This window comes from Leopardus geoffroyi, chromosome C1 (assembly GCF_018350155.1).
Source record: "Leopardus geoffroyi isolate Oge1 chromosome C1, O.geoffroyi_Oge1_pat1.0, whole genome shotgun sequence".
Taxonomy (NCBI): Eukaryota; Metazoa; Chordata; class Mammalia; order Carnivora; family Felidae; genus Leopardus; species Leopardus geoffroyi.
In genome coordinates this window covers 151,004,003-151,019,195 of record NC_059328.1, presented here as the reverse complement: position 1 = coordinate 151,019,195, position 15,193 = coordinate 151,004,003, and the positions used below count along the sequence as shown (strand labels likewise).

Sequence of the window (15,193 nt, the reverse complement as noted above, 5' to 3'; positions counted from 1 at the left end):
ATTGACAAACTGTATCACTTAAAAAATTGTTACATATGAAATAAATCTACCATTCTATTATTCACGGATGATGTTATTTCCAGTAAAAATAATACTTGAAAAATTAATACAACTCAGGACCTAAGTTTCCTAATTTATTTCTAGTAAATTATTTTCACTAAAGATAGTATCTCACAGGTATATTTGTGACTTCACTATATATGGCAAAGAGAATTTGACATCAAGTAATTCAGTGACCTTTAAAATTAGCATCGTATTTACATGACAGAAGAAAAATGTAGAGTGAACAGACAGGAAAAAAAATCATGCAGGCCCTAAAACAGTTTTAACTCTACAAGAGCATGTTATTATGCGACTGCATAACCTATTACGGTATACCTCACCTGCTTGCCAACATTCTTTATTGCCAGCTGTTCAGGTGTCATCTTATCTTCTTCTTCTACAGCCTGTGAACGAAACACAAAGGACAGAGTTTCAAATTCTAAATTTACTTTTCCCACTGTAGAATATTCAAAGACAATGGTGACCATAATTTTCATTCACAGAATCTTTGATTCAAGTGACTTATTAAACAAAAACGTGATTTTGCTACTCTTTAGAATAACCTTCAACTGTAGTAAAAACGACTACCACCATCATTTTGAAAACAGACTTAAGAAATATGTAAAAGACACTGAATATGTTAAACTGGACCACCAAATGATAGTATTAACTCTCTGGAAGCTGTTACAGAATTCTTTGAGGGATGGCTAAACCGGAAGACAGAAGCCCCCGAGGCAGCTGTTTATGGCACCATGATGCTAACTACTAGTCCTATTCTGTCTTCTTTCCCTTTTCCTACTCCTGTCACACCTCTGCCCCAACTTCCCATTTCTTTGTCTCCTTTTTCTTGTCAACTGAATCTTTATATACCCAGTATCTATTTAACTACCAGTATCTCTTCAGATCAAAGGAGCTGCTGGCTTTTTTTTTTTTTTAATGTTTATTTATTTATTTATTTTTGAGAGAGAGAGACAGAGAGAGAAAGAGAGTCAGAGAGAGAGGAGACACAGAACGTGAGAGAGAGGGGCAGAGAGAGAGGAAGACACAGAATCCGAAGCAGGCTCCAGGCTCTGAGCTGTCAGCACAGAGCCTGATGTGGGGCTTGAACTCATGAATGGTGAGATCATGACCTAACTGAAGTTGGATGCTCAACTGACTGAGTCATCCAGACGCCCCAAGGAGCTGCTCACTTTTGATCCACTTAACAAATCATATAGTTTTCTCCCTTCACAACTCTACACATTTAAAATCTCTAAAAGTAGTACATGTATTCAGAAAAAAAATCTCACTTCTCCATGACTGATCTTTAGTAATCATGAAGAAACAGAATAATGTGAAGTTTTCAGCATGAAAAACGTACTTGAATTAAAATCCAAATCAAGTAAAAATGAAATCAACCAAAATATACATAAACCATTTTCTAGTATTATCAGTTAGCTACAGACACTTAGGTGCATGACCACAAATTTTCTAGCAAGTAATTATGAAAAATTACAGAATTTAGATTAGCTACCATCACTGTCACCCTCTCTCAACAATAGCACCACCATAAAGCCTCTTTATTGAGAAGGAACCTCCTTAAGAGTTTGGGTATGTTTCTGTCTGAAGCCAGGACTCTGTATCAGGTGAACTCCTTGTCTTTAGTGCCTGATAAACGGAAAACAAAGAAAACTGAAGGGTCACCAACCTTAAGAAATAACACCACAGCACTTACCACAAAGATGGTTACAAAAGAGGGTGAGATGGTGGGGGTAGAAAGCAGGAAACCAAAATCCCAGTGAGGGTTAGATTTGGATACTCTAAACTTAATAATCTTGCAGCTGCCAAATTTCTTCATGTGTGAACAATGAACATGTAGGAAATGCAATCATCAGACATTTCCCATAAACTGGGAAGTTTGGCTGCATTTCACACCTTCTTAATAGTTTTGTAAACAGAGAACTTGAAAATGAGCAAAGATGGCAAGTGTCTAATTTTATAAATGGACAAACTATCTAGAGAATTTTCCCCAGTAGAACCTGCCTAAAGAGAAAAGATGGTGAATAAGTACTGTATCTAGTGATTATTAGAGGATACTTATTTACAACACATCATCAAGAAAATACATTTATGACTCATAAAACTGAAAGAAGGAAAAATAAAAGTTAATAACACTCCAAATCCAGAATTCCCTAGATAGAGAGTATGTTCATTTTCAGAGTCAGATGTCACTCCTATTATTCTCAGCTAGTTAAAAAAGTATTACCTAAGTGGGAAATTGCTTCCCCGCTATCCCAATGATTTACATATACAGAAACAAAGACAACACATAAAAAAGTTTCTTTTCCTCAATTACTTTGACAAATCCTGACACTATACCTTACCTACTTGAAAACATTATTGATGAATGGAACAATTCACTTAAGTTGTATTCTGCATTCATTCAGTGTTAGCTGCTCCATGCACATGTCGAAAACAGTACAGTATTGGAAGGAGGTAAGAGTTTTGCAATTTGGCTCAAAATACCAGTCAATGTACAAAATAGTTATTACAAAGTATTATGGAGTATCACAAATATCAAAGATGGCGGGTGCGCAAAGATGAAAGTCAAAAAGCATTTTTTCACTTTTTCTCTTCACTGGTCCTTTTCTAAAAAGGTTAAACAGAACATAAAAAGTTCTAACTTAATTTTTAAAATCTTTTACATCATTTAACCACTTTACCAATTAGTTTTTCCATTTCCAATAATTAAAAGAGAGAGTTCACAAACTCTTTGAGAAGTGCAGATGGTAAAAAGTACTCCCAGCCATAGATGCCATCTGGAAAATGAGGAGCAGCTGTAGATTTAGGCATATACTAAGGTTGCAAACCCCCATGACAAAGAATAAGCACATCTCTTTCATTCTAAGATACACCAGATCAGACCAGATCATCACATCAAAACCTTGAATGTTTTCTCCACTTACCTAAGTTACCTAGATCTCATCTGCCATCTGGGCATGACCAGTTTGTCTTCATTCATAGTTCTAATCTGGCTAGTCACCAGGAAAAATTAAGAAATGGTAGCAGCAGAAACAAATGAAATTCAGGCACAGGCAGTGTCCTCACTAGGGGAACTTCTGTGTTTATGGCAACTTCTGTGATTTGGCATCAAATTTTGCTTTTGCATTCATGCTCTTCGGTTTACTCAACCAACAAAAAAGCACTGAAAATGTTTGTGGCTATTCACACTAGAAACGTTTTTAACAGTTTATCAACAAAGACCCCCAGATGGCTATCCCATCATGCACGGTCTGCACAGTTCTAAGAAATTCCTAGAATTTGGTCTGTTATGTTATCATAATCCCCTCAGACGTACCCCCATGTTAAACAGGCTTTTACTAAACCCATTAACTTCATTCTCCTTTTTCTGGTAATGGTCAAATTTCTTAAATGGAAAACAGGTATCTCAGATTCTACCATTTTATTTACCCTTTAAAAAATATGGACTGGATCTTTTGCACTTCATTTACACTCTTTTAAGGATCTCCACCAGGTAAAATCCAATGAACTCAGTTTTCTTGAACTTTCTGAACGCCTTAAAGAGCTTCTTCAATCGCTGTTTTCTCTTCTAACCCTTTAACCTCTCTGTTTTTATAACACCATGTCTCCTATTCCACTCCATACTTCTCTGGTCCTTGGGCTGCTTTTCTTCCCTTTGAAATATTAACTTTCTTTACTCTATAACATGCCCTGATCCCATTTAATAAGCACGTGCTTTCTAAAATCACATAGATGATAATTTTTTTCACCATCAATCCCTGCATAACTGCCAGTGAATTTCAAGATATTGTCTTTTCCTTCTTTCTTGATTTTATATGAAGTTAATATATTGACTATATAACTGAAAATCACATTACTGGGTTAAGGGTAAAGAACAAGTTTAAAGAAATGGCTTTTATAAAACATACTTGAGAAAGCAAAATTAGCACACATGAAACAATTAGAAATTTGAGACAGGAGAAGAGGTGTGAGTTTGGAGAACATAAAATTGGTTTTCCTACAACTATCAGTAATTACATATTACCAGACACTTGCTTTTACAAATATCGATTTACTGACTCCTTAAAACATCCCAGTGAAGTAAGTTAATATACATTTTATATGTAAAGGAATTAGGCACTATCTCCTTGGGAGAACCATATGTTAATTCCAGCAATACTCCTATTATATATAAAAAAAATGTATTTCTAACTCTCCTTTTGAAATAGCTTGTAACACTTTAGGTACATTCTATGCATGTCCTCGACAGCAGAATTTTCATTTACATATTCAATAATCACTACTAAGTACTCCCTCTGAATAAGATAGTTCTCTCTTCAAGGAGCTCACATTTGGGCTTTACTTGCCTGGAAATCTCAAACTGCAATGCAGTATGAAATATACAAAAATGGAATGTGCACAAAGAACAATGGGGCCACATATAGAATATAGCCAATAAGCAATGCAACTGTGACCTCAACAGTACTATCTATCTCCAAAGACCCTGAAGCAATATTCATGACAATTCAAGAAATAATTACTTTATAATGACATATCCTGGATAATAATAAAGCCAAACCCATGATTTAGTAAGCAGCCTGAACAGCATAGATTCTAAAAATCTTACAGGGAATCCAATTTAAAAGTGTAACTACATGAAACAGGAATATACAATAAACATCATAGGTGTATGTGTATGCACCCATAACAGAAATTATAGTTCAGCTTGTTGAAAAATTTGTATGACAGAATCTACCAGATGCCTACCCAACATGTATCCTCCCTTTCTTCTTTTGTAATACCACCCTAATTTCCTTAAAGACAGTGCTGCTCCCAGGTAAAAGACCACACTATATATATAGCCTTTCTCAAAGTAAGATGTGTCCACTTGAGTTCTGCCAACGAGACTATAATCAGAAGTGCTGTTGGGTAGGGTTTACGAAAAGGACTGTGAAACGGAGCAGATTTAGCTGGGGCGCATCCCTCCCTTTTGCCCCTCCTTTTTAACCAGTTACTGGGAACTCAGATGGGATGGCTAAAGCTCTAGCAATCACCCTGAATCATGAGGATATCTAAAGGATGGAAGCCAATATGAGGAAAGTGGAGCAAAATATAGGAGGAATCTGGGTTCATGAAGACTTCAAAGTGTCATACTGGCCTTGACTTGCAAGACACCTACATTTCTTTCGTTTTCTTTTTCTTTTTTCTTAAGAGACCTACATTTCTATCTTGTTGAAACCATTGCTACTTTGAGCTAACACAATCTTAGATATAAGCAACATCTGGTTAATGCAAAAACTGAAAATAATTCAGGATTTACATGAAGTATATCATTCCTCTACTTTCCACCTTTGAGGTGACACTGTTCATAACATAGTATGTTGAGATAAATGTGAGATAGGTATCTTTGAAAAAGAAAAGGAAGGTAACATTGTAGGAACTTTTCAAATTGTTATACAATTCAATTTCTACACATAATAGCAGGTTGTAAATACTACTATAAGTCGGTACTTGTAGAATTTATTCTTCAAAATAAACCTTAAAAGAGAACATGTTAGTTTTAAGAGATATACGCATTTATAATTGAAACATAGCCCCTTTGCAAAGTGCTGTAACTCTTTACTTACCCACTAGTGATGCATTTTCCCAAATCATTTCTTAAATTTGAAAATAAAATTTTTCTTTGACTACTTAATAAGGTTGAACTTGTCTTTTCATGTTTATATGCCATTTGTCTTCAGTGAGTTTTCCAGCTGTTTTGTCCAAAATTATTGTTTTTTAAAACTACGTTATACAGATTCTTGTGGATACTATACAATTTTTTGGATGCTAGTCTTTTCTGTGTTACCAGTACAAACATTTTCTCCCAGTCTGACTCCTAACAAGCAGTCAATAAATGTTAATTTATTATTTTTGTTGCAGATAAACCATACTGTCAAGTTATCAAAACTGTAAATTACCTCATTGATATTCTTACTAACATTAAAGTAATCTTCCCTATAATAGTATATATTCCCTATATAGTAATTTTTCCTATAATCTAGAATCAGTGATGATTTCCACCTGGAACACTACATATAAATCAGGGCACGTTCTTCAAAGCCAGACCTAATTCAGCTGGAATTTAGTTTGTACGGGCCCATCAACTTTTTTCAAAGCTAAATTCTCTCCAAAGACTTCTTGCTACATGTGGCAAGCTTTACAATATTGACAACAATATTTACAATACTGAATCTTCCTATGTGAAAACAAAGGAATCTATTTTATAAACGTTTTTAGTATTATTGAAATAAGCCATATACATTTAAACATGTATTTCTTATGGTAATTATTTCTAAGTATTTTATAAGTTTGGATACTATGAACTGACTTGCCTATTACAGTTTTCACCTGGTTTCAGCTTATGTAATTGCATGGTTACCACATACAAAGTTATCTATTTTAACAGTTCTGATGGTCTTCTAGTTTAGTCTCTTAGATTACTGTTTGATTGTAAACATATCCTATCATACTTAAATAATGATAATCTGTCTTGGTCTTCCCAATATTTATTTATTATTTTGTTTTTCTTATCTTATTGCACTAGCATAAACCAACATTTTCCCAGTTAAAATAGCTACTGTAGTAAACCAAATGTAATCATATAATTACATGTTTTATATCTAATCACATAAAAAATATACCTGAATTTTCTTTCAGGTTATAGAGTAGGTACTATTTCTACCTGAAAGGTAAAGTGTCAGATCTCAGAATTTACAGGACTACATGTTTGAAAACAAGGTAAATTTTTATGTCTCTGTTATTTTTTCTAAGTTTTATTTATTTAAGTGATCTCTACATCCAACGTGGGGCTCGAACTCATGACCCTGAGATCAAGAGTTTGATGCTCTACCATCTGAGCCAGCCAGGTTCCCCTCTTTAAGCTATTTTTTTTTTTTTTTTTTTTTTTAAAGAGAGAGGGAGGGAAAGAGAGAGATTGTGTGGGTTTGTACAGGGGCGAGTGTCAGAGGGAGAGAGAGAGTGAATCTTAAGCAAGCTCTAGGCTCAGCAAGGAGCCCACTATAGGGCTCAATCCCACGCCCCTGAAATCATGACCTGAGCCAAAATCAAGAGTTAGACGCTCATCCGACTAAGCCACCCAAGCACCCCCTATTTTATTCTTAAAATGCTCCTTTTATAATTCACTTTTCACTTGCACATTCATTTACAAGTATCCAATCAAATATTATCAATATTTTAAAACCTGATACATCTTAGCATGAATAAATTAGAGGAGATTTAGGATAACAGAGTGTGGTGGTTGTAGTTCAGTAATTAGAGAAATCAATGACTAGTAATCAAGAAGAATCTTTGTGTGGAATTCAGACTTGAAATAGAAAAGTTGGGACAAAGGAATTTAATTATTTTCTAATCTTCTTTCACTTTAGGAGCTAACTGGCACCTAACAGTAATTACCTTAGTTTAAAACACCAACCAATTAAAAAGAATACTATGAAGAATTGGTAGCATGGGCATTTCTTTTTATATTTTAAGTGTTACTAAAAACTCCACCACATTCTCTTTCAATCACAGAGGGAATTACATTCTCAAATTTGGACTCCTTCATATCACAGCTTACACATTGTTTTCATTTTATAACCAAACCTTACAAGTTTTTGAGTACTACAGAGATTTTTTAAAACTGTAAAATAGGAAAAACTTCTGTGGATGGGCAGCAGTAACCATAAATAGGTTATTTCCTGGCAGTGGTACCAATATGAATTTACTTAAAACTTGCAATGTTACAGAGAAATGAAAACCATTCCTACAGTCTGCTGAATAATATTACTTAAGTCACTAATGTATAAAAGGTTAACTGTTTTAAGTATGATAAACTATTTCTTTCTCTTTAATCTTCACAGCATGAAAAACATATACTAGAAAGATAAAAAAAATTTTCCCTATAATCTAGAATCAATGATGATTTCCAGCTGGAACACTACATATAAATCAGGGCATGCTCTTCAAAGCCAGACCTAATTCTGCTGGAATTTAGTTTGTATAGGCCCATCAACTTTTTTCAAAGTTGAATTCTCTCCAAAGACTTCTTGCTACATGCAGCAAATTTTATACACTCTCCCTTGGCTAGTATTTATTTGGTAGGTTAATGTAAAAAGAAAAATATTACTTTCTTTTTAAACTTTGAGAGAGAGCCTGTGAGCACATGAGCGAGAGAGGGGCAGAGAGAGGGAGAGAGAATAGCAACCAGGCTCCATCATGTCAGCACAGAGCCCAATGTGCGGCTCCATCTCAGAAACCGTGAGATCATGACCTAAGCTGAAATCAAGAGTCGGATGCTTAACCGACTGAGCCACCCAAGAGCCCTGAGAAATACTACTTTTTGGTGTGACAACCAAAAAAAAATTTTAGCTGTCTCCAAAATCTTAAGCTCTAGCTCCTATCATTAAATTTTAGTCCTGTATTTCTACCTGCTTGTTTAAAATACAACTCGATATCCTTTCTCAATCCTTCTACTTCAAAATTGGAAAATTTTAATGGTACCAACATACTTTTAGTCATCTTGGTAGGAAACCCTGAATTCATCTCTGATTCCTCCTTCTTCTTTCACTCCATCTATCCAGGTGCCATGTTTTCTTTATTTGTCTGCTGATGCCTCTGTTCCCAATGCTACTCTGGTAAACCAAAATACCTAGTACCTTTTGTTTGGGTAACAGCAAGCTCCTCCTGAACAGAACCTCCATGTCAAATCTCCTCTTCCCGCACAGCCCTTCTTCTACACTGTCGTCAAATTACATTTCTAAAATTAGGTTCTGGGATATCATACTCCTAGTCAAAAATAACTCTATCCTGGGACACCTGGGTGGCTCAGCTGGTTAAACGTCAGACTTCAGCTCAGGTCATAATCTCATGGTTCATGAGTTCAAGCCCCGTGTTGGGCTCTGTGATGACAGCTCAGAACCTGGAGTCTGCTTTGGATTCTGTCTCTCTCTTTCTCTCTGTCCCTCCCCCACTTGCCCTCTGTCTCTTTCTCTCTCTCAAATATAAACAAACAATAAAAAAATTAAAAAAAAAAAAAACAAAAACAAAAAACCAACAACTCTATCCTGGTATTCTAAATCCTGTTACTTGAATTCAATAACTTTAAAAAACTCTTCCCGGGGTGCCTGGGTGGCTCAGTCGGTTAGGCAGCCGACTTCGGCTCCGGTCATGATCTCGCGGTCCGTGAGTTCGAGCCCCGCGTCAGGCTCTGTGCTGACAGCTCAGAGCCTGGAGCCTGTTTCAGATTCTGTGTCTCCCTCTCTCTGACCCTCCCCCGTTCATGCTCTGTCTCTCTCCGTCTCAAAAATAAATAAACGTAAAAAAAAATAAAAATAAAAATAAAAAAAAAAAACAAAAAACAAAAAACAAAACAACTCTTCCCACTCACCCGCATATAGTATATACTCTAGCCAAACACAGTTTCCTAAAGGTGTCTTTGTCTTTCTGTCTCCTGGTCTTTGCCTGTGATTTTTATTTTGCCTAGGGTAACATTTCTCTGTATGTCCAAATCTTATTCATGCTTTAAGGTCTAGTTCAAATGCTGTATTCTCTAAGATAGCATCCTGGGTCTCCCACAACTGAAAGCAAGAGCCTTTGAATCTCTATAGGACTTCACTATATTCTCTATGGTAGTGTTCTCTAACTTCCAACTTGAATGAGTACACAAACCTCCTGGAAATCTTGATAAACTATAGATTTTCATTCGGTAGGTCTGAGAGTCTATATTTCTAACATGATCCCAGGTGACACTGATACAGCTGGTTTGTGGACTATTTGAATACTGACGTGTTATGGAACACACCAATTTTAGCCTACAACTCTGATTATTTGTAAACTTTTTTTACTGCCTCTGTTTTCCTAAAAATGAAGGAAGGATCCCTGTTTTCCACTGCAACTTGTACAGGAGATATGCAATTGATATTTGTAAACAAAACCCTGTAAAACTTGTATGTTTTACAAATTACAGGTTTTCAATCCATTAATGGGTTGCAAGCTATATGTACGTGTATATAATAGGTATGTATATAACTGAAACAATAAAATTAAGTCAAATGAGAAAAAATATATCACATGTAATAAGGGTAAATATTGTTTTATAAAACTTTTGTTGCAACTACATATACACACATATACATTTGCATGTACTTGGTTAAAAATGTAAAATCTGTTTTCTAATTTTTTTAATGTTCATATATTTTTGAGAGAGAGAGAGAAAGATAGAACATGAGCAGGGGAGGGGCAGAGACACAGGGAGACACAGAATCCAAAGCAGGCTCCAGGCTCTGAGCTGTCAGCACAGAGCCCGATGCAGGGGCTCAAACCCACGAACCATGAGATCATGACCTGAGCCAAAGTCAGACGCTTAACTGACTGAGCCACCCAGGTGCCCCCAAAATCTGTTTTTCATGTGAGTTTTAGTCAAGAAAGCTGTAAAATACATGTTATGGGTGGAATCATGTCCCCAAAAAAGATATGTTGAACCCTTAACCATGGTTAGAGATTAAAGTTGCCACAACCTAAGAAATCCTGGGACTGAAGAATGTGGAAAAGGAAAGGAAAGATATTCCCCTGGAGGCTTCAGAGGGAGCATGGCCCTGCCAATACCTTGATTTGGGACTTTTAGCCTCCATAATCATGAGGGAATGTATTTGTTTTAAGACACCCAGTTTATGGCAGTTTGTTATGGCAGTCCTTGGAAACTAATAGAACACAGAAGAAACATTTTATTTTATTTTTTAGTTTGTTTGTTTGTGTATGTGTGTGTATGCATGTTTGTATATACTGACTGACTAAATAATTGACAGAGAGGTAGGGGCAGAGAAAGAAGTTAAGAGAGAATCCCAAGCAGGTTCCACACTGTCAATGTGGGCCCAATGCGGGGCTCAAACTCACGAACTGTGAGATCATGACTTGAGCCAAAATCTAGAGTGGACGCTGAACTGACTGAGCCACCCAGGCACCCCCAGATATACTTTAGTCACAGCTCAAGTATTTTCTTAATTTCAGAATTATAAAAAAAATATAAATCTATGAACAAGAATATTATGGCCACATATATTTTAGTATAGAATAAACATTTTCAGGAGATTCTACAAAATATAACTTTTAAACATACTCATATAAGTAATCTCCCCTATTCTTTTTTTTTTTTAAGTTTACTTATACATTTTGAGAGAGAGAGAACACAGGGAAGGGGCTGAAAGGGAGAGACAGAATCCCAAGCAGGCTCCACAGTCAGTGCAAAGCATGACGCAGAGCTTGATCTCACGAACTGTGAGATCATGACCAGAGTCAAAATCAAAAGTTGGATGCTTAAATGACAGAGCCACCCTGCTAGTTATTTTTCCTTACATCATCATCACTTATTTTCTTATAGCACTAATCCTAATACATTATATTGTGTTTCTTTGTGTTTTTCCTACCAGAAAATAAGTTCTGTGTGGACAAGTATTGCTTCTTACCATACCCCCTGTGCCTGGTGCATAGCAGGTTTTCAAGAGACACTTACTAAATGGAAAAAAGAAAAGCTCGTAAACTAAACTGTATGTAGAAGTATTAAATGCTGTTGTTATTATCCTACATCCACTTGTTTCCCATTCCCTCCCAAGAAAAAACCCTTTGGATAATCAAAAAATTTCAAATGTAAAATCTAGCCAGCTGCCTTTTTTATTAAAGTTGTACTGAAACACGGCCTCACTCACTCCTTTACATACTGTCTGTGGCTACTTTTCTACTACGACAGCAGAGTTGAGTACCTACAACAGACTGGATGGCTTTCAAAGTCCAAAATATTTACTATTTGATCTATAAAATAGGCCACTCTATTTTTTAACTATGTATATATCTATACAATACTTGCCATCTAATCATAGGTATTCTAAAGATTATAAGAAATAAATGTGGTACTGAAGTAACCTTCACCTTATTGTAATTCTTGGCTAATTCCAACATCTCTTTTACCACTGATTCATTGTGTTTACAGTGTTCACTGTAGTCCTGAAGTGTCAAACCTTCCATCCAACTCTTCTTATGCAAATTTAGCAACATCTGAAAAATATAAAGAGTGATTATTTTCCTGTATTGAGGATACCTCTTCACTTATCCTGAGAAACTTCACAAAATTTGGAATTAATGAATTTAAAATTTAATTTTATTAACTTAAATTCTAGTAAGAATTCTCCTAAATTTATATTAATATAACCTAAGGAGTATTCCAACCTCATGGCCTTTGTACTTGCTGTCCTTCTGTCACAAAGACTATTTTCCTTATCTTTGCATGGCTTACCTTTCTCATTTCCTTAAAAATAGATGGCTTTCCTCATCACATTATATAAAAAAGCCACCTCACACTATCTCAAACATCTTTCTTCTCTTATCATTATTTTTAGAACATTATCAACACTTGAAAATTTTATTATTGCATTTCTCGCTCACTAAAATATCAAAAGAGTAGAAACTTTCCCAGTTGATTTCAAGATCACCAGGATGTAGATTCTAGAACAATATCTAATCATAACAAACATTCAATAAACATCTGTTGAATGCATAAATGAATGAATGGATGGATGGATGGATGGATGGATGAAACTATGTTACACACAAGGTCTCTAACAGTTCATACAGTCCAGCTTTCAAATACCAAGGTAAGGAGGTAAATGCCCCATTTACTGAATGACTTCATGTAAATCTTACTGCACCTCAGTTTACATATTTATGAATTGGGGGCTTATATTAGATAATAAATTTCTTTTCAATTCTAATATTCCATCCATAATTTTTAAAATGAAAACTTCCTTACTGTCTAAATGAAAAGTCATGAAACTGGGCAGGAAATCACAGATTTATCCAGTGTGCAATCAAATCAGCAAACTAGGATCAGACTCTATTAGTGATCATGGAACTAAACACCTTAGTTCACTGTTTCTCAAACTGGACTCCTAGTTCTGAGTATGTAATTCCTGGAAGTTCCTAAATTTTCAGGTTTAGAGTATTTAAGACAGTTTTTCTTAGTCTTATTCTACAAATGTTCTTTAGTTGAACTTACAATTGAGTAACTTTTTAAAATGACTGCTAAAATCATTGTGAAAAAAATCTGGTTGCCATTATAGCCAGTCTATTTTGTGAGATCCATGAGCTGTAATCTGAAGACGTAGCTAGAAGAGTTTAGAAAAACGATTCTACTTGCTCAGAGACTTGCAGTTACATGTGGTACAAAGGTTTTCTTATGCTAGAGAAAACGGTGCATGTCAAAAATCACCTATGAGACTTTGCCAGACACAAAACTCCAAATTCCTCCATTCCCATTCAAGGGCCCAGGGAGAGACAAGAGTAACCTGAAAAAAATCCTACACAACTAACTCCAATTTTTTTGACTGCTTCCCATCTTCTCCACTGATAACTGTTCTAGATAATATATCTTCAGGAAATTTTGGTGCAGTTGCAACTATATGTATTATAAAACTACCTATAATTAAGTGTGGAGAACTGGATTTTTCTACCACTTCCAAAGCAAAGTTTCCACAGAGCGTGAGGATATCTCTACCATGCCTGAACAAGGATTCCACTGGGACCCCTGAGGAAGTTTAAAGTTAATTATACAGGTTGGTGGGTAAGAGTAAAGGTAGGGCTTTTGTCACCATAAAAGCTCCTGAACTGAGCTATTAGGAGCATAAGCATAACATTAATTAACTTATGTAGGTATTTGCACATGTGTCCTTAATGCCAAGGATAGTGGCTAAATTTTGGGGGGTACCAAAAAAGGGGGAAAGCTGATGTAATTAGCTGGATATTTCTAACCAGTTGGGTGTTAGGTATCAGACTAAAAAAATATTCATATATATGAAATTTTCAGTTTGTATCTGACAGGTGCTCTTTTTCATGGCCAGTATCTATTCTGTAAAAATTAAAAATAGGTGTTGAAAATATACTCCAAGCTATCAACTAAATGTATCACAGCAGATGTAAACTTTGGGACACAGGCAAGCAGCTGCAAAAGAGCTCAATGGCTCTATGTCTCCCCTCAGGACAGCAAAGAACTGGCCCCTGCAGCCCCTCACTCATCACCATGCTCAAAGCACACAGGACCTTTGGGTGAGTTTACTGGTAGCTTTGAGCTTTTATTTATTTTTTATTATTTATTTATTTATTATTTATTTTTTACGTCAGACAGGTAATGTGCCAACGTCATAACAAGGTTTAAAGGTGGCACATGTCACACCACGGTGTGAACACCCAATCACGCTTATGAACTACAAAAGGATATAGCTTTGACCTTTTAAAATATGTATTATAAAACTTAAAAAAACAAAACAAAAGTCTCCTTTTAATGAAAGCCTTATACAGCACATCCTCCCCACAATATATGAATGAGATTAAAACTAGGGGTCATCTGGTTGAAAAGAGGCAGCATTGACAGATGAATGGATAAAGAAGGTGTGGTGTGTGTGTGTGTGTGTAGACACACACACACACACACACACACACACACACACAATGGAATATTACTTGGCAATCCAAAAGAATGAAACCTTGCCATTTGCAACTATGTGGATGGAACCGGAGTATATTATGCTAAGCGAAATTAGTCAGGGAAAGACAAGCATCATTATGACTTCACTCACATGTGGAATTTAAGATACAAAAGAGATGAACATAAGGGAAGGGAAGCAAAAATAATATACAAACAAGGTGGGGGACAAAACATAAGAGACTCGAATACAGAGAACAAACTAAGGGCTGCTGGAGGGGTTGTGGGTGGGAGGATAGGTAAGGGGTAAGGGGGGATGGGTAAATAGGTAGGGCATTAAGGAAGACACTTATTGGGATGAGCACTGGGTGTTATATATAAGGGATTCCATACTGGAATCTACTCCTGAAATCATTATTGCATTATATGCTAACTAACTAGGATGTAAATTAAAAAAATCAAACAAATAAATAAAAGTAAAAAATAATTTTAAAAAAATGAAAGAGGGGGCACTATGAACAGCCCAATTTATCCCACTTCTCATCCACCTCATGTGCTACAGGTGAATACCCTTCTAAGGTACCTTTGTGGGAAACAGTTTCAACCAGTTAAGAAACGTCGTTTACTACTGATTACTCGTCACAT

General features: G+C 35.8%; 1 protein-coding gene and 1 non-coding gene across 2 annotated transcripts in view; both read right to left on the bottom strand.

Annotated features, from left to right (window-relative positions):
- PSMD14 (proteasome 26S subunit, non-ATPase 14) overlaps window positions 1-15,193 on the bottom strand; it is a 99,374-nt gene that overhangs the window by 2,522 nt on the left and 81,659 nt on the right. Inside the window, exons 10-11 of the mRNA XM_045479998.1 lie at window positions 12,004-12,129; window positions 384-446 (exon numbers count right to left, since the gene is read on the bottom strand). Coding sequence (XP_045335954.1) covers window positions 384-446; window positions 12,004-12,129 — 189 coding nt within the window. The remainder of the gene's footprint in view (window positions 1-383; window positions 447-12,003; window positions 12,130-15,193) is intronic.
- On the bottom strand, window positions 14,242-14,342 carry LOC123600267. Its single transcript, XR_006713626.1, has one exon. It is a non-coding gene; the product is annotated as a small nucleolar RNA U13 (small nucleolar RNA).